We start from the raw sequence: 25,412 nt of genomic DNA on the forward strand, positions 1-25,412 counted from the left end.
ATTCTTTTCGGGCACACCACACAAATCCGCCCAAAAAATATTCCCGTAAACCCGTTCCCGTCATTCATCCCACGGCGCATCCGGCTGTGATGGATTCCGAGTGAATCCCGGTCCCCGGGAAAAAGGCCAAAGCCGGATGTTGGGTCTACGGGCCTACGGGGGCCGCATCATTATTTGTTGCGTTGCGTTCCATTATTTGTTGGAACCTCTGACAAGCGACAGCCGAGAGGGGCCCCCGAAAACACCCTGCCACCCACCGCAATCGCGGCCGATTCGGGGCCGAAAGATGAAAGAAGCAAGAAGCACCAGCGCCGGGTGCTCCATTCTGGGCGCTCTATAAATAAAATTAGAATGCACTATCGCGGGAAGCGCACATCGCAGTAGCATCCAAGTGGCACGGAAAACTGTAAACAATATGACAGTTGGCCAGCCTCTCGCTCGTTCTGCTATCGGTCGCCCGGAGACCGGAGAAAAGGTTCCATTCTGGACACACCGTTGCTCTCGCGTTTTCCACGCATTTGCTCACGCTTTTCCGTGCCGCTCTCTCGCTCTCTGTTTGTCGCTTCCCGAAGGGCTGCTTTGATGCTGTAATCCAGCGTAAGACGCAGAGACCCAGCCGTCCATTTTCCTGCAGCACCATTTTGCTTTGCGGGCGTTTCGATCGGAATGCGCCTGCTGCTGCTGGTGGTGGCGGAATGCACTCGTGCGTTACGCTGGACGCGTGCCATTTGACCGTTGCACCATGGCGCACACGATGCTGCTTTACGCACACACGAGACGCACGCACAACCCTTCTTCGCCAGTCGACCAGAGGGGAGCGAGCCACGGGTGGCCACTTTGAATTGATTATTTTGATTATTTGTTGCCAGTGGCCACTTGCTCACTCCGGTTATTTCGCAATTTGCTTTTCTGGTGTCGTTCGGTTGCACAAACTTTCGGAGCCCTTTTCACCCTTTTCCATCTCTCTTGGGCGCACGGGGACAACTCTAAAATTCCGTCACAGTCACCAGGCGGGCATTCGTTGCGCCTATTTACACGGTGATTGGGTTTCTTGTTTGGCCAAACGCGATCCATCCAGGGCATCCGCGGCATAAACAACAAACTCGGGCATCATCTCCCGTCGCTCCACTATTGCGCGGAACACTTTTCCACCAGCGAACGTTGTCCCGGTTTCGTGGACGGGAAATTACACGCGCATTGTTTCAATGTTAACAGTTCATCGTTAAATCTTTCGTTTACGTTGTGAACAAACTCGTGCGCGAAATTAGTGCTGAAATTAATTCAATCCTCGATTACACATACACTGCCGGACGACGCAGGACGCAGGACGCAGGGTTTGTTTGTATTTGTTCGACAGGAGTTCTTTAAAAACCCGATTCAACCTACGAAAATCCCGAACACTCTTTTTCTGACTCTTTGACTCTGACTCTAACTTTTCTGAGTCCGTTGCTGACAGTCCGTATTGACAGTGTTTCTCAGCGTTCCCGGGCTCTGGCCGCAAGTACGCACTATGGGAAAGGGGTGATCAACGGTCATAACACTATTTTAAAAAGTGAGGCTTTTAGTTATATTTTCCTTACATAGATAAGTTATCTATGTTTAATCCGAATGTTTTGCCTTCCATGGGCTTACGCATACCAACGAACTCCGAACCAGCGATAATGCCTGCCTTAATTTAGTTTCCTTGAATGGGTTTCGGTTTGAGATACCCATTACCCGTCTATGCATGTCGTGACCCCAATGATCTATTTGTTTTATCATATGTTTATGAGCTACGAAAGACCCCTTTGCGGGTTTTGCATATCCCCTTGATCAACAAAGGGCGCTTCAAATCTGCCCTATCCAAGTGCTTATTGGGTTGAATGCGTAGGATACATTTGGCAAAACAAATCTGCAGGCCATAGAAAGGTATGAATTAAAAGATATGATTTGTAAACTGTGCCTAGTACCGCACTGGAACAGCATTTGTGCCGCTTCCCGAATCCTTGGCAGAAGAACCTTAAACCGAACAATGTTGTCGTCGTGTTGGCCGTGGGTTTAAATTTTGTTAGGTTTTCATTAGAAAGATTAGAGGACAGGACAGATTAGTTAGTGGACGAATACTGAGAATCAAGGTGAGGTGTTTAGTGCTGAAGAATATTAAATGAAGTAATAATAACATATAAAATATTATGTAAACATGTTGTAATGTAAATATAATGTATAATGGAATGTTGAAATATAATGTAAATCAATGTATTCATATAATGTGCAAAATATCGACTCTGATTCAAAACAAATTCCTCATCTTCAAAATAAAATTATTTTATTTAGTATTCTTTTTTGTCCAAACCCCTTTTTGGAAAATCAGTCCCGGTATTTGCTGACCGCACTTTCTTTTCGAACCTGTCTGCGTTCCTGCGTTGTTGCCTCTCTTTCACATTGGGAAGACCGGTCTCGTACAAGTTTTAAATGAAAAACTAAACGAAGTTTTAATTACATGGGTATACAACTAATCAGCATTGTTTTATTTACAACTAATGTGTGTTTCCGACACGTTTACTTCTTTTTAATGTACTTCAGATACTTGTTGGCATTGAACGTATCCTCTTCTACATCGTCCTCGATACGAATCTTTTGCTTCGGTTTGCGCTTCTCAATACGAGCTTTCCGTTCAGCTTCGGATAGTAAGCTTAGATCCAAGGGCAACTGAAAACAATAGCAAAAGTTAACGCACTTCTCAGTGGAAGATGAACAAAACATTACCTTGATTATCCTTCGCGGTTCATGATAGCTGATGTTGATGGTGGCCCCGTCAGGAAGAACCACCATGGTTGGGTAGCGGCGAGAGTAAATACTTCGATGCACTTTTACCACCGCAGCACTGTTGCAGGAAATGCACCTTACCGAATTCAAATACGGTGCACATGCCGGCACAATCCTAGATAAATGCATTGCGACAGTCTTCGGCAGACTTTCGGCACGTTCTCGTTGAATAACACAGAAAATGTTTCCAATGTTTTGGTCGAAATGTCATCCATCTCGGACCCCTGTAGCAATTTTTGCCCTCCGAAATCGAGCACCACAGAACTTTCGAGCTACTAAGGTGCAACACGAACCGTAAATCGGAGCGTAAAAACGTCAAATCGTTTACGCTTCGTGTGGCAGATTTAAAACATAAAACCGAAATGTCAATCGTGTTTACATTCGTGTTGTTGATCCGAAAAAAAAGAAATCAAAGAGGTTAGTTGATTTCTGAATATTTTTTCAGGTGTTTTACTGGGTGGCTACATTAAGCGTAACGTTAAGATTTTGACATTAACGATTAATGCCAAACTGCTGCGGCGCTGTCAAAACGTTTACGGCTCGCGCGAGGCGTAAACCCGAGCGTAATTATTTTTTTCATACGCTTTGCTTACAAACAGAGGATAATTCAAGTTGTTATTTGCTGGTATAGCAACAAAATCGGAAAAAAACAGAAAAAAATATTCAGAAAACAATTAATTTCTCTTCTATTTCTATTTTCTTGGACCAAAAACACGAACGTAAACACGTTTGACATTTCGTTTTAATATTTTTGCTGCCACACGAAGCGTAAACGTTTTGACATTACACATTAATTTTACGCTAGTTTTCACGCTTCGTGTAGCCCCTTGATAAACGTTTTGACATAAGCGCAAACAATTTGGCATTTATCTGAAATGTCAGATCGAGTGTTTACGCTCCGTGTGGCACCCCAGTTAGAGTTTTTTTCGATTTGATAGGCATATTTGAAATTTTGTTCTAAAATGTTGTCCATTAATATGTTTTGCATTTATTTTGGGTTTTGTGAAAATAATTTACAGACAAACAAATGTTTAAGTTATTTGAGCATAAAAATTAACGATAGCCTTGTATTTTCCAGTGTCGGAAACCCATTACTTTCTTTTTTGTTAGAAAATGAGTAAGTCTAAAGCCACTGAAATACAGTTTTGTACTGTTTCATTTTATCATTATTCTTTGAGCCAATTTTTCGCATTTTGCGGGATTCCTGTTCAAAGCACAATAACAGTTCCTCGAGATGAAACAGATGGTTAACCTTGGACCATTTATCATGTTGCAAGACATAATCGGCCGGCGCTACCGTATGAATAATCAATATCAATTAATATCGTTCTATGCTCAATTGCTATAAAAGCTGCCGCCAATTGATTGTGGAACGATTAGTAGCTCGTAGTGTAAGTAGTGTTATTGACCTACACGACATCGAAAAGCGGGCCAGTTATGTTAAAAGCTGACGTCAGGGGAGAGAAAAAGGTTTTCTTTTCACGTTTCCGTCGGATATTATGGATTCAGCATGTGTTTGGAGTGTCCTCGATTTTCATGGATTCTAGCGGCAAATTTGCCGTTCGAAGTGTTCCGCAGAAGGTTATTTTTCCAATTTTGGCAATATGGTATCTCGTGATCACGCTGCTTATTCATTTTAGAAGCGAGCCACCATTCTTGAGCGCAGGCCCATGTAATTAATGAACCAACTATGAATCAGTTGAAGATTTTATTAATGTAGTTCTATTTTATTTCTAGCTCATATCCTTGGACTTTTTCATCTTTTCGTCATCATTGAAACAGTAACTGCGATAACATTTCACATGTGTAACTTGATCAGTTCAACTTCAACTTGGAAACCTTCGCAACTGTCGCTTCTTCGTTGCTGGGAGGTGCTCATCACCAAAATTGTGGAATTTCCACTGCTGTACAATCGCTCTGTGGCATTCCATCATATGTTTAGAAGATTTTGGCTGTGGGTCATGTTTTTATCGGCTAATTACTGTGTTCTCCTGACTGGTATGGTTGTGAGCTCACCAATCAAATTGATGAACTATAGCAATCACTTTATGTTTTATGCAATGAGAGTGTATGCTTATTTGTCAGAGACCACGATTGTAGCTACGTTTGGCTTGTTCGCAATGCTTTTACGTAGCATGATTATTGAACTCCGAGCTATCCTTGGTGAAGAAACGATAAGCGAAAACCGAATGCGATCCATTATTCAGTTATACCGTCACGTTTGTCAAATTATCGACTGTTTTTGTACCGTTTACGGGTGGCCCTTGCTATTGGTGTGCTTTGAACACTCACTTATCATAACGGATCGTTCATTTTTCACAGTTAGAATGTATCGCATGCCGTCCAATTTGACTATTTTCAATGCTATCGCCATGACATTTTCCTGGGTATTTCCACCGTTACTAAACCAGATTCTGTTGCTCCGTGAATGCTCGGCGACGGAAGAAGCGTTGTTTTTGTTCGAAAATCAACTGTGTGCCGTTGGTAAATTGCACGAGCAAAATCGAGAAATAAGACATATGATAATCAGCTTTGAGCTGTTTGTGGTCGATCGGAAACCAAAGTTCCGTATATTGCATGCGCTTAATTTAAACTTCACCATTCTGTTTGGGGTGAGTGTCGACTATTATCTGATGGCCATTCGTAATTTGTTTAATCCTTATTTTCACAGATTGGCGGACTGATCGCCACTTATCTCACCGTTTTCCTTCAGTTCGATAATGATGAATAAACGGCAGACAGCAAAATTAGATAAATCTGTTAACCGTTTCAATCTTCGCGATTTCGCTCTTCTTCGAACGAAAACTGTTATACAAAATCGATGTCCATCAGTCGAGCAGTTACGCATCAGCTGACAAACGTCAAAGCGAAGCGAAAATCCGAACAAAGAGTTTGTTGTTGTTTACAATGAAACAACCATCTAAGCAACGCAGTTTCGTCGTACGAAATACGTGATTTATCGGCATCGTTAATCCTCGTACACAATGAGAAAATAAACTGAGGCAAATTGGTTTGATTCGGGGTAAAAGTTCCTGTTCTTGGTAGCGCGCTATGGCGATACTCGCAAATGGTAAGCTGAGAAGCAGAAGCAAACCAGCTACCTCTGGTTTGTATTAGCTTTGATTACGTTCGGATCGCATTGCAACATGTGATACAGATGGTGCTAATCTGCATGGTCACCGTCGAGGCCGCGTTTCATCATCCGACTAGCGGCTGCTGTGTGACTCACCCTTAATTATGGTGCAGATCTACTTGAAGCAACATTCTGTCAAATCATGCTCCGTGAGGAGTTTCTGTCGATGTGTCGTGAAGTGGTTCGCGGGAATGAAGCAACACGTAACCCTCCTGCGGGCGCAACGATATCCGCGATCGCGTGATTTATTTATAGCCGTGCGCGTGCGGAAGAAGAATCGGGCGGCTTCATCAGCCGCCCTAACGTTGCGTATCGTCTTGTGGTAATGGTGGCAATCGGAGTAAATTGACATCGGCGACATGGTGCCAGTCCTGTCAAGGTTGCTTAAGAGAGACCCGACTGAACGGCAGCACCGAATGGTAAGTACAACATCAATGGGCACATCTGTTGTGTGGGGTTCCCTCCGTGTCACAATGTTCGCATACTGCCCACGCACACCACCAGCTCTACGGTCACGCTTCGGATTGCCAAACGGATAGATAAAATAAAAAACCGAAGAAAAAAACATAAACCCCCCCGGAGGGGGTGGTTTGTTTTATCGTCATCCATGGAAAGGACGTTACTGCATGATAATACTTTTTCTCGGTAATATCTTTAGACTTTCCCGTTCCGGCTGCCTACATCCCACACCCGTATCGACTCCGTGGTCTCTGGCTGCCCCATTGGCACGATAAGCGAATGAAGCGGTTCGATTCCCCATCAGCAGGAATCGGGGATCTGGCACCGCTTATCGCAACGTTTGCTGACTGTCGCGATTCACGCGTGTCGGAACGCGCTGCGAAGCACAAATCCGACACCTTTGCCGTGTGCATCGAAACACTACAGGCCGTAGTATCAAAATTAGTCGTTCGGTGTGCGGGTGTCGTCTAGAACACACTCCTTCGCTGCAGTCTACCAAAGGGTTTGGCCCAGATCACGCAAGATTTTACTACGAGCGACTCAGAGCGGCACTGGGCCTCGCACTTCGCGTCCGGTGGTCGGACAGTGGAACAAGTTGTATTAAATGTTACGTAAAGATGGTGTTCCCGGTGCGATAAGCGACTGCCACTGTTGTTACAGGTGGTGATCGAGAGTTTATTTTATTGCCCACGGCAGTCTGTATCGCGGATTGTTGCTGATTAAATGTGCCAATGCTTAAAATGCGAACCATTAGACCGTTGGCGACGCTCGCGGCACGTAGTGTTAAACATTGATAAACATTTCGTTAGCATGATTTCGGTGCTTTTCATACTCAAAATGGGGCCACATTATCTTTTGTCTCTCGCTCTCTATTCCCCCGTTTCACGCCGACGTTTCCCGGTGGACTGTGTGTTTTTGATCGCGATACCGGCACTGGTTTGGTCCTGGAATGGATTCAATTAGCGGTGATAGGATCTTTGCTGCTGATGTGACATGCATTCGATGCGCATCCGAGCGAAGGAACGCTACGGATGGTTTGTGACGCAATGTGGCGAGAATATTTAAACAGGCCGATTGTTGAATTTCGAGAGGAAAATACGGGCAAAAGCTCTTGTTTTCGTTTTGAATCATCGTGGGTTTTTGTACTCGGCACCATCTGGCCCTGTTTTTTAAAACACGTGACCCATGAAAACCCACACGCGAGTGTTGCTTTGAAGGCGGTTGGGTATTTCGTCCTTACGGAGAATAGTGTATTTCCTGCCAGAACGTCGTTTCACTGGAAATGTGCATCAATGTGTTGTGGTCCCTTCTGCGTGTAATAGACAACTAGCCTAGTTCAGCGCGATAAAGACATCAAACATTAATCTTGCCATATCTCACGAGATAACTGCTACCAAAGGCTCACCAATTGGATCGCCCTTCGTTTCTAGCTCAATGGGCACACATGGAAGCATAATCGCCGGGTTCGATTGGTTCGATCGGCAATGAACATTTAAAATGCTGTCACACAACAATTAACAATAAACGACGGTGGCGTCTATCGGTGCTGAAGGCACCGATAATAACCGATAACTGGCCTGTGCCTGAATTGTTTATGGGCCTGGAGCGCCCTCGGTGATGGTCATCCTGTACGCCGTGGAGCCTCACCAGTTAACTTCGTTATTAAAAGGAAGCGTCTCAAGTCGGTCCGTTGGCGGTCACCAGAAATTGGAAGGAAAGCGGCTGCAATGGGACCCTCGGGTAATCCTATTACCATTCGAGCGCTATTTCCTGCAGGAACTCGATACGTTTCATCCGGCGGAACCAAAATGTCGAATATCGAGTTCACGGGATTCCCAACATTCGGTCAGCAAACAGGATTTTCGAATTCATCGGTCGCTACACCCAGTTGGGCGGCCAGAGTGCCCTCCATCCCCAGTTCCCCGGTGCTGCGACTCATGATGGACTCATAATTGGCCATCTTGTGTGCGTCTGTCGGCGCACAGCAACGGACGCTGACGAGGCAGATTCGTGTGGACCACCACGGTTCACCAATCAACGGGCACACGCACACGACGACACGAGTCCCGCCTCTGTCGATGCGTCCGCTGGCAAGTGTGCGTCAAGGGTGCCCAGTGTGCGCTTGGCGACCGGCCACTATATAAAGCGCACACTTGGCAATCCGATTTCACAGTCAGTGTTGTGCCGGGCGTCCGCTGGGTGCCTCTAATCGGTTCTGTTGCTAGTCGCCGTGTGTCCGTGACTGCGCTAGTGTAAGTGTGACTCCTGTTACAGATCACTTGATCGACGTGATGACCGGCTAAGTCGGGCTGTTGCCGGAGGTCACCTCATCGGAACGGAGACGTAGGAAGCGGCCGCGAGAGGCAAACCGGAAAAACGAAAGGATAAATCTTGTTCTAGGTTAAGTTCAGGGACGGATCGATCGATGAAGGTCCCTTCGGGTTAGATCGGAAACTGTTTCTCCTGGAATTCGGGAGGTCCACGGGTTGCTCTTCGGACAAGCTATTTCAAGCTGATCTGTGCGCGCCAATTCCTTCTCCCCTAGACTCCGCTACCGGTTTCTCTCAAGGTATCGCAATTCAATGTCAGGTACCTCGCCGCAGCCTTAACTAGCACGACGGGCGAGGCGAGTGGTGGATACATTCACCGGAGCAGCCCGACGTACGGTTGTTCCGAAAACCACCGCCGCCAGGGTCGTGTAGTATTTTGCGTGCCGGTGGATGAATTGATCAGTCGCGTGTCTTTTCACCTTTCGAAGTTACGCAATCTGTGGCAGGTTCGCGGCAAAGAGTAAAAAAAAACATAAAACGTGGACGCGAGCGTTTGCGAATCCGTTCGGCGATTGATTCCTCGACACTTGGTTCTTTCTTATTTCGGACGGCTTCAAGATTTCGATTTTTGGCCTACGGTGCCCCACACACGCCGTTAGCTTTGTGCCAACTCACAGGGGCGAATGGGCGATAATCAAGTGCGCGTTCCTGCGAACTGAAGATCGGTGATGTCTGTGAATTGTTTACACGTCAAGATAAACCGACCGATTGTTAACGACATTAGCCCACTATTGTCATTGATAAAGATAACTAGCACAGTGCCCGCTCCGCGGTCCTTCATCATTGGCCTCATCACGTGTGTATCACGGGGCTTGTAGGGTGAATGCCGCCTGGTGGGGTAATTAAAATTCTTGAAATATTACGACACTCCGGCATAAGTTGGGTTCATTGATTGAGCGATGTGTTCCACTTTCAGCGGGATTACTTCTTCGCGGACGATGGTACAACATCCCACCGGGCGCGGCCGGCACGTCTGCGGCAGAGCACGTGTACGTGTCTCACTCGATCTTGTTCCAGTTACGGGTAACAAGCCTGTGCGGTCCCGCGTGCGTCCCGGTGTGCGATGGCCGGAAATTCCGGCCATCCGACCAGAAATACCCAGTCCCCGCAGCATATAATGCCGCTTTGCAATCGTTGCAGCCACCCGATGGCTATCGGCACGGCGCGATAATGGTTCGCGGTGACCTGGAGAGGTTGTTGTTGCGGTCCGGCCGGTACCCGAGCTCAGTTTGTAACGACCCGCGGACACGGCAACAACGGTTCACCGCGCGTCGCCCACCTAGCCTGGAGATTACCGACCACCGGTGCGGACACTATTCTTCGAAATCAGTTTGCCTTTGCAAATTCACTGGCGCCAGTATCAGTTTGCATCTGTTTTGCATGTTAGATAGGTGCGTGAACGTACAAATTCTTCGTCTTTAGGTGTCTTTTTCACGGTTTTTTCCCCGTCATCGTCCAATTATTGTTTGTAGCGCCACAAGCCGTTGTTTACCGAGTGCCGTGTAACAAGTGTTGGTGTCCCTTTTTTATGCGTTCTGATATGTGCGCGGTTATTGGTGGATGAAGCATATGTTTCCCTTTCGCCACTGCGATGGCACAGAAACCTACTTTGATCGATCCCGCGAACGGTTTGCAAATTAGCGACGATACTCAAATATTAATGCTTTATTGTTGCGCGGCTTCTTCAAGACCACTTATCCCGGTCCCGGTCAATCTCTGCTGGATTTTCGTCCTAGTTTTTTTTCACAGTTCTTTCAAAAGGTTTCTCCCAGTCCCGTTGTATTATCTACTTAAGCTGAAGTACCTGCACTTGACGCAAACGCTTGAGCGGCAGTTTGTTGACGATAGACAACAAACGTTCCGTCGCGGTTCCGGTTTTTGAATGCAGCGCGGACTCTGCAGCTTTCCGTTGAAACGATGGTCACCGTGTGGTCTATCGAGTGGTGCAGAGTGCAGTCTGGAGCCCTCCCAACGTAACTAGCGATCTGGCCAAATGAGTTAGCCGGTTGAACTTGTTAGGTTTCAACATTCACAATCGCGAGAACTTGCTCCGAAAAGAGCGTTGTACTTCTGAAAGCGTTATTCAAACAGCGTCTACCACGAGCCGTTAACAACAGATGTTGCGTGTTTCCACTCGCAAGTCTAGAAACTTTGCAACGATGGTGACCTTTACCTGACTCACTCGACGTGTGTTGGGGTATTTTGCCAAATACACTGTGATGATAGCATACGGGTTGTAAATGCAAATGCAGTCACTAAACTAAAGAGGCCTCCCCCTGGGGTCTCAAGTGTCTGTGGTTGGAAACCAAGATCAGCCGCACACGAAGGCCCACCACAAGATATCGACGGTGGGAATCACGCAATTTTGAAAAATCCCCATCGCCAGGGTTAACGGTGGCTGCTGTCAACAAGCTTTGCCAGTAACCGAATCCGAAGCCACTTTCTACCGGAGCCACGACGCACACAACGCGGCATTGACGTGCGACATTTTTGAAAGTGACGAGCGTTATGAATATTCCGATGCGAAGAAGTTCGCAAAGTTCGCCCGCTAGTGGCGGTAGTTTGGCTGCACGTGTCGCTGCGGTTGATGCGTAGTAATTGCTCCGAGGGGTGGTGGCAGCAGGGAAGGATTTAGGAATCAAAATGATAGGAAACCATACTGCAACTAGCTCGGGTTAGGAACCGCATTCATCAGCTACTTATACCTTCCTGCCCTAGGTCGTGCATGTACAGAAAGCTCGCAGCCAGTACGCGAAGATGACGACGGTTTGGATTACTGGAGTGGCGCTGTGGCTGTCCCTGGTGCTCTGTTCCGGAACCACCAAAGCCCAGACCACGATCGGTGCCACGATCGTGCTGGATCCACAAGATATAACGGTGGTAGTTGGTGAGAGGAACGAATTTGTGGCCAAAGTGCGTGGAGCCTTGGTGCAACCGGCGACGCTTAACTTTTCCACCGAACATGCCGACCTAGTGGAAGTTTCACCGCCAAGCTTCGCCATCGACGCCCCGGTCGGTGGGTACATCGATAAGGACTACGAGATCTCACTGTACGGCATATCACCCGGACAGTTCGATTTGGTTGCGGAGGTACTGCCGAAGGGTTTGATTGACGATGCGATCGCCTTTATACGGGTGACGGTAGCCAACTCAAAGGCCATCATCGTGATCTCGGACGTGATCGGATGGATCTACTTTGCCGCCTGGACCGTCTCCTTCTGGCCGCAGATGATCATCAACTATCGACGCAAAAGTGTCATCGGTTTATCGTTCGACTTTCTTGCCCTGAACGTGGTCGGTCACTCGGTGTACGCGGCATTCAATTTGGCCCTGTTCTGGAGTGCGTACATCGAGAACGAATACTTCGATCGGAACCCTCGCGGGTTGAACCCGGTGCTACCGAATGATGTGGCCTTCTCAATACACGCTACGATCGCCACGATGCTGACACTCGGGCAATGCTTCATCTATGAGGTAAGATTTCAACACACGTGTCCAGATAGTGAAAAACGGAGGTGCTGCTTGTTCAATATTAACACCACCCGTTCTAACGATTCTTTGTAGCGCGGAGATCAAAAAATTTCCCTTTATGCATGGGGAATCCTAGGAATTTTCGTGATCGTGGTTATCGTTGCGGGCATACTTGTTGGCACGGACACATTCCACTGGTTGGATTTCCTATACGTTCTCAGCTACATCAAGCTCTCGGTCACGCTCATCAAATACATACCGCAGGCGGTTTTAAACTTCCAACGCAAGAGTACCGTTGGGTGGAGCATCGAAAATGTGCTCCTAGATTTTACGGGAGGCACACTGAGCATGCTCCAGATGCTCCTGAATGGATACAACTACGGTAAGGCGTCGGGCTGCCTTGAACCGCGTCGAACGAAACACTTACGGTTCGAATTTTGTATGTTTTCAGATGACTGGGGGTCCATCTTTGGAGACCCAACCAAGTTTGGGCTCGGTCTATTTTCGGTGCTGTTCGATATTCTCTTCATTGTACAACATTACGTCCTGTACAGGTATGCAGTTGCCCCACGGGGGAAGAAGAACATACACCTTACCGTAAAAAACCAATTTACACAGTTTCACCACAATAATAATACTTTTCTTTTTTATCGCGACCATAATACACGATACACTCCTTTTACAGAATACCGAAAAAACGGATCGATCCGATCGAATCTAACCTAGAAACATTGCTCAAAGAACCGCATGCCATTGCCACCAGCACTGACACCGAATAACAACAGTAACAAAACCAAAACCACCAACAACCGTAACCCTAGCCCATAAGCAATACCAAGCAACACTTCCTCACAACACTTACTCAGCATGAACACACTGGTGTGCACAATTCGCTCTGTTAAACCTCTGCTCGGCCGTACACGACACGGTAAAAACTTAGCACCAACTTACGATTTGATTGCATTTCAGAAATCGCGCTGACGGCAAAACCCTGCAAGAGGACTCTTCCGCTACCAACACCACCAACGGCGGCAGCAACGATAGTCTTCCGTAGAGCTTTTGCACCGAAGAAATACCGTCTCAAGCCCCTCCGAAACGCGATCTGTGCGTAGTTTCTTAAGCCGCTAGATTTAATGCTTAGTTTTAAATAGGCCATCATCGCCGCTAATGTCAGGCCAAAGGTCCAGGCACGTGGCGGTGGAAGCGACTGAATGTAGAAAAGTATAAACGGAAAATGAAAATTCATGTTCGAGTTCTAGTTCGAAGATCAAAAGCGCGTTGGCCAGACGCGCTGATTTGTGTTGACTTACTGTTGCCATGTTAGTAGCTGATAGAAAAGAGAGAGTAGTTCGTTACGAACAATAATTTTTCTCTCTACACAACGAAAATACAACTTTATATTTGCTATGCGAAACTACATGTGTTATTTGTTTGTCGTATCTTTCTAGTTTTACTTTTTCTCGTTTTCAAATATTTGTATTAATGTAACTCCTTTTTATGTTTGTCCTTTCAGCAGCGTATATTGTCCTCCTGGCGTCAGTGGGTAAGAACATTGTTTTTAAAAACATGAACAGTAAACAATATTGATTCGTTTTTATTTTCGTTTGTAGCATCAACGTTTGGGCAAAACAATGCTACGCTTCGGCTGCAAATCGTTCCACAGGACGTTACAGTAATCGTTGGCGCAAAACAGAACGTTACCGTCCGTCTTGTGGGGTTGCTATCACAGGCTGCGACCGTCAACTTCACCCAAACGAATGCTACCGAAGGAAATGATTATGTTAAGTTGGTACCACCGACACTCGGTTTCGATACTCCACCTTCACATTTCGTAAATCGGACCGAGCGAATTTCGTTGGTCGGCTTGCGTGCTGGTATATTTGATCTGCTGGCACATTTTTCGCCACCAACCGAATTTCTGGATGCAACCCAGGCATTCGTTAGGGTCACGGTTGCCAAATCGGGGAAATGGATCGTGGTGGCCTCCGTCATCGGCTGGCAGTACTTCCTCGCCTGGACGTGGTCCTTCTGGCCGCAGATTTGGGAGAACCGCGCTCGGGCCAGTGTAGTTGGACTGTCATTCGACTATCTTGCTCTAAACTTTGTAGGGCACTCGATGTATGCTGCGTTTAACTGTGCCCTCTTTTGGAGCGACTCTGTGCAGGAAGAGTACCTTCGACGCAATCCGCGTGGTTTGATTCCTGTGCTAGCCAACGATGTGGCGTTTTCCCTTCACGCCGTTTTCGCCACCAGCTTGATCATAGGGCAGTGTTTCTTCTACGAGCGAGGCCAGCAGAAGGTGTCATACATCGCGCGAGCCCTGGTGACCGTGTTTGGGCTGGTGGTGCTCATATCTGGCGTGCTGGTCACAACCGGAACATACCATTGGTTGGACTTTTTCTACAATCTCAGCTACATCAAGCTAGCAATAACACTGCTAAAGTACATTCCCCAAGCAGTTCTCAACTACCGTCGAAAAACTACCGTTGGTTGGAGTATAGGTAATGTTTTGTTTGACTTTACCGGAGGCTCGTTGAGCATGCTGCAGATGCTCCTGAATGGGTACAACTACGGTAGGTCTCAGCCGTTAAGTGTAAAAAGCCAAGAATTATCATTGGTTAATGCTTCATTGCCGTTATGTTCATTTTCTCAGACGATTGGGATTCAATATTTGGCGATAGGGCTAAATTTGGTCTCGGCCTTTTCTCCGTGCTATTCGATGTGCTATTCATAGTCCAGCATTATATACTGTACAGGTGAGTACTTTCGCTTGAAGCTTTTGGGTGTTACTTTTACGTATACTATTGTTTGTTTCTAGAAATTCCAACTATATTGAGCTACAAGGAGAAAATTATCCCGGCCCGGGAAGCGTAACTACTTCACCCCGTCCGAGTGTATCCGCTTAAAAGCCGCAATGAGAGTACCATTTTTACATGTTGAGGACTGATGGTGGGCGATAGCGTCGAGGACTGCTATTGAAACCCGTACTGAGAATACTTCAGTAATCGAAGAAATTATATTGCCGATTGGAATCGGTTGAGGATGTGTATGTTAGGTTAAGTGATTCGTTGATGGGCGCGCCAGCAAGGACTTGTTGGTAGTGTCCACAACGGATATAGCCAAAAACGTAAACCTGCAATCCTACTATTATCTCTATTAAAACAATAAATAGTTTCAGTTTAAACCAATAAAACGATTTTGCTGCGATTGCGCACGCTACATTTTCGTTTTTGATTATAAGTTTAAAGTGCTTCTTTAGTACTCCAACCTTTGGTCCTTTGCGTTGTTGCCTCATAAATAACATTGGACGACGAAATAATTCTAATTCGTGGAGGAATATTTAAATGACTCCGGATGAGCAATGATGTAGATGTCATACTATTTATACTTCAAAAGATTCCTTCTTTAGTTTGGCCGTAAACTTGGTAAAAACTCTGAATATTTTCAGTAATAACTTTGAAAATATTTGGTATAAATTTACAAAGTCGGGACGTCTCTTTTTATACCAGTGTCAAATGAACTTTTCCGTAATTGTTGTTGTTGTTGTTGTTGTTCGCTTCGTAGGTAACAAAAAGATCCCGGGAACGCAAAAACGTTGGTTTGCGAACCTAAACCAAAAGAAAAGAGAAAAGAGAAAAACAGAGAGAAAAGAGAAGTACAGAGAGAAAAGGGAAATACAGAGAGAAAAGAGAAAAACAGATCCCGGGAACGCAAAACGCAAAAAGCAGGTTAGTCAGAAAGTTCAGAGACAAATTTTGGAAAGAGTTTCAAACAAAATTTTCAAGCGAACGGTTGGGAAAATTTTCGTTCGGCCATTTTACTGCAACAATTCTCTTTCTTCTCTCTCTCGCGAGAGAACAAAGCGTGCGCGCGTGTGCGTGAACGGGCGCGTACGGTGGTGTGAGTGAGTTCGCCGTCCGAAGTGGCCGAAAAGTGTGACCAGCGAAAAGCACACAATAATTATTTCCTCGCGACCGACAAGTTCAGCAGAGTCGAGCGCTGTGATTGTGAGTTGTGACTTTGGCATCCTCGCGCTCTTGTTGTGTGTTCGTCGGTGCTGTTTACGGTGATGCGAAGAGCCAATTGTGTTTCGGTGTCCCAGTGTGCGTCATAGGGGTTCTGTACGAGGTACAGAAGAGCAAAACCCGTGACACGAGAAGAGCTGAGAGATTGTGTCGTTTTGTTCGCCGTGACACGGCCCGATTTCCGTCGGAGTATCGCAGCGAGAGTCGTCGGCCGACGGGCAGCATCCGCGAGTCAGTGCGAACGGATTGTTCGGGGAAAAATAGTGTCCGCGCTCTACGGTGCCCGCAAGGAATGCATTTTCGCTTACTGTGTCTGCCGTTCACCACCACACCCTTGTTGTGGCCAGCGAATGAATCTGGGAAATGAACGCCACCCGCGCGCTGTGAAGTGATTCGACGGAAACATTAGGAACGGATTTTGGGAATGGTAAGTCACCTGCAAAACGAGACGCACTTCCCGTGGCCGCTGGAATCCTGCAGAGTGGTTGGCCATTCCCGTTGACAGCTGGATTGGGCAGCGCAGAGTTTGGTGTTTTATTTTCTGCTTGGCATTTGCCGAAGAGCAAAGTGCGTAGGAGCGTAGGACGTGAGAAAAGATTCGACCGATTACGCACACCAGCGAACAGATTTCGTTTGCGACGATCGCGATTCGCGGGATTCATCTCGTTCGGCGCCGTGGCCACGCACACCGATGCAGCGCGTTTGAAAACTCTTCAGTTGCTCCGAGGAGCCACAAAGCGGACGGAATTCGGGTTGTTTTTTTCGTCTGCTTCTGTAAACGAATCTCCACGAATATGGTGCACTTTTAAGGAAACAATTATTCCCCGATGGCGGCGCACAATAGAGTGCCGCGCTAATTGCTACTAACTGCCGCGAGTGTTTACCTTTTCCTTTCCAGCTGCTGGGGCTGGTGGAAGTAAAGGGGAAGGCAATTACTTCATTGAGAAGCCATTTATCCCTATTATTAGGCGCAGCAAGCAGTCCCCGGACGGTTTCGCTTCGGGAGCAATGAACTTTTTTGCGCGACCAGCCCGCTGAGGTTTCTATGCAAATTTGGTTAATTCCGCCAACCGGCACAGGGGTTTTGCGGCTGGTTTGCATAATCGCGGCCCCATCAAGGATAGAGCATAAACGGAGCATGGGCCTTTCAAAATACTTTGGAAAAGCCTTGTGGCTTGCTAGTGCTTAACGCTGTTTGAGTTTTTAGTGAAACAAAGTAACCGGTGAGTTCATATTGTTTCGATAATTAGCCTGGTTAAGCTACGCACCGTGTAAACACATCTGCTGCCTTGGGGCCGTCTTTTTAGCGACAGAAGTGACAGGAAAGGATCCCAGGTTGAAAAAGACCGACGACCAGCTCCTTAACAAATCCGCCCCCAAGGGCATTGCGAAACGATCACGCGCACACGGAAGGTAATTTGGAGCAAGCTCCAGATCCGGGCCAGGGATTTAACGTTTTACGACGGGGCCCCGACGGGTCCAGCATCCAGTGTTCCCTTATGTGGCCTCCAAACACGCCGGAGGGGCCTTGCTGACTGGATCATTTTGCGGGATTTAAGTGATTACTTTTTATTCCACAACTGTGCGATACACAACTTCGATAACGGTTTGGAGTCACTTTCGCTCCGTATTGGCGCTTTTCTCGCTCTCCGTCGTGGGTCGTCGGGTCCGCCACGAATTTACCGACCGCCTGTTCACCGACGCGCGCCTTTCATCTCGTATCTTGTCGATCAGCTTAATTCTTTCGCCGCGCCCCGCCTGTAAAACCACCAAACGGCGCCACCGAGGCACCCGTTCTTCGACGTCTCAATACGATTCCCGGCGTCCGCCGATTCCGTCACCGCCGCCGCTGCCGTGCGGCGAATCTCTGTTCCCGTAGCCTCATTCCGAAATTGGAGTGTTTGCGTTTTTATTTAGTAGCTTGTGCCGCGAAGGCAATTTCCGAGACTTTTCCTCCCCTTGCCACACGTCGCGCGGTGGTAAGATTAGGGCGCAGCATCGCACGCCGTTCAATGGCAGCTGGGCGAGAGGAGGGCCACCGTTCGCGGGGAGCGCTTCCGTCGGCTGCGCTAGAAAGACCGAAAAGGAGTTGATGCTCGCGGTCGCGGTTCCACATCAGCATCAAGGCGGCGGTGGCGACAACCCTTGGCAACAGATTCTTCGGTGGCTTACTCGCTGAACCGTGTGCCGTCTCGTGCACCTTGGCGTGAAACTGGTTTCGTTTGCAAGGTGGCCATATTTCCCATCTCGCTACGCTATCCGTGTGCGTGTGTGTGCATGTGTTGTCGGTATTTGGCATTTGTTGCAGCCCCCTTAGGCCCCCCGGTCCTCGCGGGGCGCAAACGCCATCCACGAGAGAATATGCTGCTCCCGCGCCGCGCCCGTAGCGTGCGTGATGTTTTTGCACGGCCCCGTGCTGCAGCAAACCCGAACGGCGGCGACAGGCCTCGAGTGTGCCAAACCCGGTTTCAAACCCCGAAACGGGCCGCGGGCCCCAGCCACACGCTATGGTCACACCGGCATTGACTCGCGGCCGCGCTAGGCATGCACACTGCCCGAGGTGCTGCTCCGGTGAACGGGAGCGTTTCAGGGTTAGACACCGTCGTGAAGCATTAGCGAGTGGCATCGTCAACGCGCCAATGTCGCGTGCCCGTCGTTATCAAAGCTCTATCGCCCGCAATAGTTCGGTTATTCGAAGGCAAAAAGAAGCTCACGGTTCTCGGCGGTCCCCCTTCGATACGTTACGGTCGTCGTGCGACCCAATTGGAATCCTTTCCCTTTGACGTCTTTGATTGCCTGGTCTCCTGGAGACCGTTGGAGTACATCGGGTCCCATCGGGTCTTCGGGTGATTACCTCATTTCAGCATGTACGGTGGCTCGTTCCGGCGACCCCGGAGCGGTTAACGAGTTGTACGAGTTTTCAACCCGACCCAACCGTGATGGGGTGGCGGGTTAGGCGGCTCTCGGCCAGATTTGGTCGTAAATTTTTCGCACACCTGGTGAGCGCGTCCGTCCGGCCGTCCAGCATCTCGCCAGACTTCGTGCGATGGGCGGGTGCTAAACGGCCATTCCGCGCATGTAAACACCGGAGCAGCAGCAGGTGGTGGTGGCCAAGTGTGCAGATTGCACTCCACGTCACGTCACGCCACCACACACCAATCACCTTCGGAGCGGAATGACTATGCCCGCTCGCCGCTCTACACACCGAGATTGGATGACACTTTGACAAGGTTTCAAAAATAGATAAATCAGTACAACCTTCCAGTTGCCGCCGGCGGCCAGCGCTGCTGGCAATGGTGGCGATGGCCGCTAGGAGGTGAACCTGTCGCTGTCGGCGATGGAGAGCAGCAGAGGACGTGTGCTCCGCGGTGGTCACCACCAGCTGATGGGTTTCTGCCCTCGGTCCCGGGGCAGGCCGGACCGGTTCATGAAGCACCTTCGTGGTGGTGGTATATGCTCCGACAGTGGTGTGCCCATCGACGGTAGCGCGCCGACTTGTTGGCTCCCAGGTCCGATGTGTGGTGTGCTCTCGGTACAGAGCAGCCGAGGAGCAAGACCGTGTCCGACCGGGCATTAGACCTGTGTATAACATTGTCATATGTAAAATATTCAAACTATATGGCAGCTTTGAAGGACTCTGCCCCGCTGCCGGCGCACCGCCTCCGCGTCGTCTTGCGGTGGCGTGCGTGACGTCAAAGGGATCTGCCTGTCTGCATCGCCGTACGCCGTGGTCAGGCTAATAAGTGGCGAACACTTCCGTCCTAATGGTTGTTTAATGTGAAGCAGCTGCATGCCGTGTGTTTTTGGGGGTCGCCCCTGGGCCGGCTCTGGTTTGAGCGGAAGGAAGGATTGAAGTTACTGAATTTATAACCCGGTTATTCAATTAGATTTGGGAATTTGGAGTGACAGGTAATTAACACAGTTTCTTTTGCTGTCTCTTGTAGTTGCTCGCTGATATGGAATGGTCGCACTGAATCATCGAAGGCACCCGGATCGCAGGACCGACCGAGGGGACCGAGAAGAAGCGATGGTCTAGGGCGCAGACCCACCACTAGGAACTCGATCGCACAAACATCGCTCAAAAGATTGCGTCCCTCGGCGAGAAGACATTCCACCGCCACCAGCACAGTACCACCAGCGCCACCGTACCGTGCGCGTCGACGATCGTGGTCCCGGGGGCAGGGTCAAGTTGCTGTGCGCCCACCGTGGTGTTGTGTCCTGTCCAGCACCCAGGCGCGTGCGTGCCCAGCGTGTGCTGCGCGTCTCTAAGTGGTGCACTGGTTGAGCGATTTCCACCATCGTCCGCCTCTGGCCCGGAACACATCACGTTCGTGGCTCACGGTTCGTGAACAACAAAAGCGCAACGCGGCCCGCGGCGGTGTAGAGTGAAAGTGTTGCCAAAGTAAAAATACCGCTCACGAACCACACGAACGCAACCCACCGCGCGCGCAACCGGTCTGTGCCGCGTGCCGCGCGTGTTCTCTCGGTGGTGGCAGCTCAGCGGAACGTGGCGCCACCTTCCAAACATTCGGCTCGGCGCGGGCGTAAAGAATTTCGGTAAATCTATCGCCCGTCTGGACACTTTCGTCGCGGCTGAGATTTGCCCGCCGGTCTGTGGCAGGTAGAGGTAGCGGCGGCACCCAACAGCAACGGAACCTGCCCTCCCGCCCACCACACGCATCCCGTGACCAACGGCAACAACCTGTGCGCGGAGCTTCTATTTCGGGTCGCCATTCTGACAACAAAAAGCCGCCAACCTGGAACTAATGGAATTAGAGAACATTGTGGCCAATACGGTCTACCTGAAGGCGCGAGAAGGTAAGAGTCCCGCCGGAGGGAGGGGGAGGGCGTCCTATCCGGGGCGTCGTAGACCGAGTGCGAGCGAGAGAGCATATCTTATTTTTAGCGATTCGCGCGGATAAGCAACACGCGAATACGGGAAGCACCCGTACCCGAGGGGGAATGAAAAAAAAAACACAAACCAAGACTGAACACCAAATTACCGGCCTGTCCATTACCTCGTTGACTCGATTCGTTTGTTGTTGCGGTCGGTTTGTTTGTTTGTTGGGGCCAGTTTGTTTGTTTATAGCCGCCGGTCGGTTATGAGAGGTTTCGGGTTGTATCTCTTTTTTATCTCCTCCTATCTGCGGGCCCCTTGGCTGGAACATCATTTACGGTAGCGCACGCCACCACCCGTCCCCCGCCGGGGGCCAGACGATGGGGTGCATTCCGTCCGTGCGGCTCGGCTACTTTGGCCGGGCCGCCGTTTGGTGTTGCTTGCAATAGGGGAAAATATGTTCCACCAATTGATTTGGAATTCGGAACGGAAAGGATCATCAATATCGCCCCCAAAAAGGCGGTTGCTTTGCTCGCGCGGTGGTGTTGGCGGCCGCCCTCAGCATGTTGCCCGCTGGGATAGGAATCTATTAGTTCCACGTGCGCTTAACGAAATGGTGAGCCATTTAAATTGATTACCGGCACATTTCCATGGTAGCGCGCCTAATGTCCTTTCGAACGGACGGGCAGGAAATGATTGCAGTAAGAATGGCGTCTTTGGCACAGTGTGTAATGGTTAACGTTCAGGCAGGTTGCTCCGTACTATCATTAGAATTTGGAAATGGAAGCGGCACACCGTTTTCTTTACGCGCTATCCCACGACAGTCGCAGATATCAGCATGTAATCTGGCTATTAACATTATCGTGACGATGGTTCATTAAATCGTATCAGTTTAACAAACTCCACTATAAGAAATTTATGAGTGTTGGTGCGATGTTACTGAAATTGGTTGTTTCGAGGTTGGCATGCGAAAGCAAATGACTACGATTAGCATATTATCTTCTATTAAATCATGTTTGTTTGCCGTGCGTTTCTTAGTTACACTGCCCTTAATTTATTAGTCTCGTAGTTGCAAACGTTTCGTCGCTCGATACTTCTTGCGCTATAGCCGTATTGACACTTGCGCAAGCTTCGGTTCTAATAGTAAAGATAAACCAAGCCTTACCGGCAAACGCTTATGCTGGAAGCTACATCTCGAGTTACTTGAGTGGGAAGTTTAGTTGACAATGTTTGTCTCCCGTCCGCTCGTTATCGTAATCGTTATGTAGAAAATTTACATAAATCGCTTCACATTTGGCAGCCCGCAGCCGGTATGCGGTGTTTTGGATCGAAGTGCCGTCCGGGGAATATATCTATTCCGGGGCGATGAAAACTATCATAAAGCCCGATGATGCGTTTAGGGACAGAATGTTTGTTCCAACGATACGAAGCCAGGGCCAGGCATGATGAGGCGAACGGCACAATGATCATTGTGGGCCCGACGCTGGCGGTGGCGCCAGTTGGAGCATGTGGGTGGCGAATTTATTACGATTATCGTTGGCCGATGTACGACGATGTGAGAAACGGTTGTTGGCCAACGTGCGCCAGAAGGCTGGAACCAAATCTAACGCAATCCATTACTATCAATTAAAATTTAATCAACCTTTGGCCCTTCCCCGGAGGGTAGCGCGTTTTGGTGAGGGCAACAAAACTCCCACGGGAATTACCCGTGTCGTCCGATTGATTGGTTCGGTCGTAAACGTCCTACAAACTAGTTCCGCTCGTCTGTTGCTGCTGCACCCGTTCGCGGATGATTCCATACTTGCCCCGTGTGCCGTTAAAGTGAGCAAATAAATAAAAATAAAAATTGGAAACGTACCCCCCCGTATACCGTTACCGGAAGTTTCGGGCTTCGCAAACAGTGCAACACCGTCACTTGCCAGTCGTCGAGGTCGCCGCCTCACTTAAAGCTATCGATTGTGGGGCGCGCCTGAGTCCGCGATCGGCAAATCCGCGAAACGGCGCGTGTCTTTCGACAAAGGTGTTCGTTATCTTGGCCTTGCCCTACACCGCCGGGAAAGCCGACATCCGGGACAGTACCCGCAGTGGAGACCGGGCAGAGAAAAGGGACGGCAAGGGATGGTGATGACGGAAGCGCGCACGGCGCACTTCACCACCTTCAAGTGTATGCGACGTAATTACTCGACAGAACTCTCTCTCGATCTCTCTCTCTCTCTCCGTCGTCAGTCAGTTGTTCAAACAGATCGTCCTCCACCGTCGAGTGTGGGGGGTAGTGGCCCTCGATACTCGGTCCTGGGGATGACGTCACACTAGTTACGTCTGGCGGTCCGACGCACCTCTTTCTTCTGTCGTCGTTTTTAAACTTCTTGTTCTTCTCGTTTTTAACTCCCTGACACAACTAGCTGCAAAGAACCCTGGGCCAATGGGTAAGAGAAAGAAAGATTCACAAACCAAGGGCAGCAGCGCGAGAACAAATGAGATCCATCCGCATCTTGAGGCGCGATCGTTGTTTGGTTTGTTGGGCGATTAAAGGCCGAAAGTTCCATCAGAGTTGTAAGGTTGGCCGGCGAGGTGTCAATAAAATCACACTTCTGGTCCTCGAGGAATCGTTTCAAAAGATGCTCCAGTTCTTCGTACTCTGTAATTCTTTCTCTCCCGCGCTTTAATCTTTGTTACTTTGAAGATCTGGAGGAGTAGCACTATATGCTCCAAACATCCCCGAATCTTGTCTCAGCTAGAGGACTAGAGTCGCAGAGCTTGGTGGCCTCATCTATGTTATCAGTTCTAAAGAATTGAATGTTCCGTCGAAGGAATGGCGACTAAGATTGCTGCGCACTGGCTGAAAGTGACGTGGGGTTGAATTTGATGCGTAGAAATCAGGGATTCCGGGTGGCGTAGATCATCCGCATGGGAGAGACAGTTGTCTCTCCCGCGGCGGAAGGCCACTCGGCACTCCAACACGGACTGACGGATGGGATGAAGTTGTCTGTTGCGCGTGAAGCGTGTCGTGTTTATAGCTGCGCCCTGCGCACCACCTCCAAGACGATCCCGAAGACCGCCCGCCCGCTTCAGAGCAACACTCGCGTGTGACGGACAGCCGGACGAACTGTGGGTAACCTTTGCGTGGGTCATTCGCCGGCCGCGCACCGGTGTCAAGATGAAGTTGGGAGTAGGTAGTGTGGTAGCCAGCAACAGGGGCGTGTAGTAGTGTCCTGCTCATGGTGACCGACCCTTTCCGTCCGCCAAAGTCAAGTGGCGGGGGTCGGTTTGTTATTTTTTATACATTCGCCCCGGAGTTGTCAACCGGGCGGGGCAGGCAGGAAGCTGTTTACGTTGTGTGGTTATGCTGTTTTGACAGATTGACGGAGGGATTCGTTGGCCGCTTTTTTTCGCTTCCCTTCAGATTGACACTGGCCGGGATCGCGGGCGTTGGCGCTGGACTATGAACAACCCGGGGACAGACACACAGACACCGAACCGACCTTCGCCGCGCTGGTCTCTGGACGCCGCGGGTGTCGGGCAATTTATCAGCCACCCCGGGTGCCGGAAGCTGAACGCGCGGTGGTTGGTTCGGCGGAAGTTCGCGCGTAGGTGGCGTTCTTGGGTGAGGTTAATGAAATTCTCGTGTGAAGTCGATGAGCCAGTCAGTCCGCCATCGCGTAAACACATTCCGCTGCACCGAGCAATCTAACGCAGTCGCTCGGCGTGCATTTGCAAGGCGAATGTGGATTGGAGGAATCATTCATGCGCCCCAAGTACACTACCGGAGCAAGTAAAGTTCTGTGCCTGAGGACTGTGAAGAGCTGGGCATCGGAAAGAACTAAACACGACTGCATGCGAGTATTGGCATTTTAAATCCCGATTGCTGATCCCTGCACCGGAAACCGGAGGATGTGGTTCCACTAGCTTCGGTCCCGGTTCCCGATTCCGATTACTTCATGCGTGAGGGAAGTGGCTCCAGAAAAAAACAAGATGCTCCACTAAATTCATCACCATCATCTACCACCGCGCACTCGGGTAACTTTTATGGGGGGGCCAGGCCCCGTGTACGCGCGCAGTTTATTTATAATTTCATTTTAGACCAAGCTCGCCTTCCCTTGTTGTTGTCGCTGGTTCGTCGACATCGGTAGACCTTCTGACAGCATAAGCCCGCGCGCGTCCGATAAGCGCGCAACCCGCAACGCCCAACGCCACCGCCGGCAATTCCATCATGCTTGCGCTTATCTTGCGAGAGGAGAGCCCAAACAACGCTGCCCCGTAGAGCGCCCCGACTGTCGTGCCCTGGCTATTTATTTCTGCGCCACATGCTGTCCCACCGGGAGATTGGAATTTGATTTTGTTTGTGATACGCG

General features: G+C 49.2%; 4 protein-coding genes across 7 annotated transcripts in view; 3 read left to right on the plus strand and 1 right to left on the minus strand.

Annotated features, from left to right (window-relative positions):
- Positions 1 to 2,339: 2,339 nt before the first annotated feature.
- Positions 2,340 to 2,967, minus strand: LOC131210678 (large ribosomal subunit protein mL55). Its single transcript, XM_058203959.1, has 2 exons — positions 2,746 to 2,967; positions 2,340 to 2,688 (listed from the first exon to the last, which is right to left on the minus strand). Exons 1-2 carry the CDS (start codon positions 2,932 to 2,934, stop codon positions 2,539 to 2,541), a joined length of 339 nt encoding a protein of 112 aa, XP_058059942.1. The 5' UTR covers positions 2,935 to 2,967; the 3' UTR covers positions 2,340 to 2,538.
- Positions 2,968 to 5,721: 2,754 nt separating this feature from the next.
- On the plus strand, positions 5,722 to 15,334 carry LOC131212874 (cystinosin homolog). Of its 2 annotated transcripts, none has more exons than XM_058206936.1 (5): positions 5,722 to 5,875; positions 13,712 to 13,741; positions 13,809 to 14,771; positions 14,852 to 14,954; positions 15,017 to 15,334. In XM_058206936.1, exons 1-5 carry the CDS (start codon positions 5,857 to 5,859, stop codon positions 15,102 to 15,104), a joined length of 1,203 nt encoding a protein of 400 aa, XP_058062919.1. In that variant the 5' UTR covers positions 5,722 to 5,856; the 3' UTR covers positions 15,105 to 15,334. The 2 variants fall into 2 exon arrangements, with proteins under 2 accessions (XP_058062919.1, XP_058062920.1); XM_058206937.1 differs by having other exon boundaries at positions 13,715 to 13,741.
- Positions 8,574 to 13,603, plus strand: LOC131212876 (cystinosin homolog). Of its 3 annotated transcripts, none has more exons than XR_009156932.1 (6): positions 8,574 to 8,649; positions 11,446 to 12,201; positions 12,292 to 12,580; positions 12,650 to 12,752; positions 12,884 to 13,077; positions 13,168 to 13,603. XR_009156932.1 is itself a non-coding variant. In XM_058206938.1 (5 exons), exons 2-5 carry the CDS (start codon positions 11,485 to 11,487, stop codon positions 13,250 to 13,252), a joined length of 1,194 nt encoding a protein of 397 aa, XP_058062921.1. In that variant the 5' UTR covers positions 9,992 to 10,118; positions 11,446 to 11,484; the 3' UTR covers positions 13,253 to 13,603. The 3 variants fall into 3 exon arrangements, 1 of the variants encoding a protein (XP_058062921.1); XR_009156931.1 differs by lacking the exon at positions 8,574 to 8,649 and adding an exon at positions 9,992 to 10,118; XM_058206938.1 differs by lacking the exons at positions 8,574 to 8,649; positions 12,884 to 13,077 and adding an exon at positions 9,992 to 10,118.
- Positions 15,335 to 20,915: 5,581 nt separating the features above from the next.
- The window catches only part of LOC131207533 (G protein-coupled receptor kinase 2), a 53,662-nt gene continuing 49,165 nt past the window's right edge, over positions 20,916 to 25,412 (plus strand). Inside the window, exon 1 of the mRNA XM_058200152.1 lies at positions 20,916 to 21,041. Coding sequence (XP_058056135.1) covers positions 20,990 to 21,041 — 52 coding nt within the window. The 5' untranslated portion in view covers positions 20,916 to 20,989. The remainder of the gene's footprint in view (positions 21,042 to 25,412) is intronic.

Source organism: Anopheles bellator, chromosome 2, assembly GCF_943735745.2.
Source record: "Anopheles bellator chromosome 2, idAnoBellAS_SP24_06.2, whole genome shotgun sequence".
NCBI lineage: Eukaryota > Metazoa > Arthropoda > Insecta > Diptera > Culicidae > Anopheles > Anopheles bellator.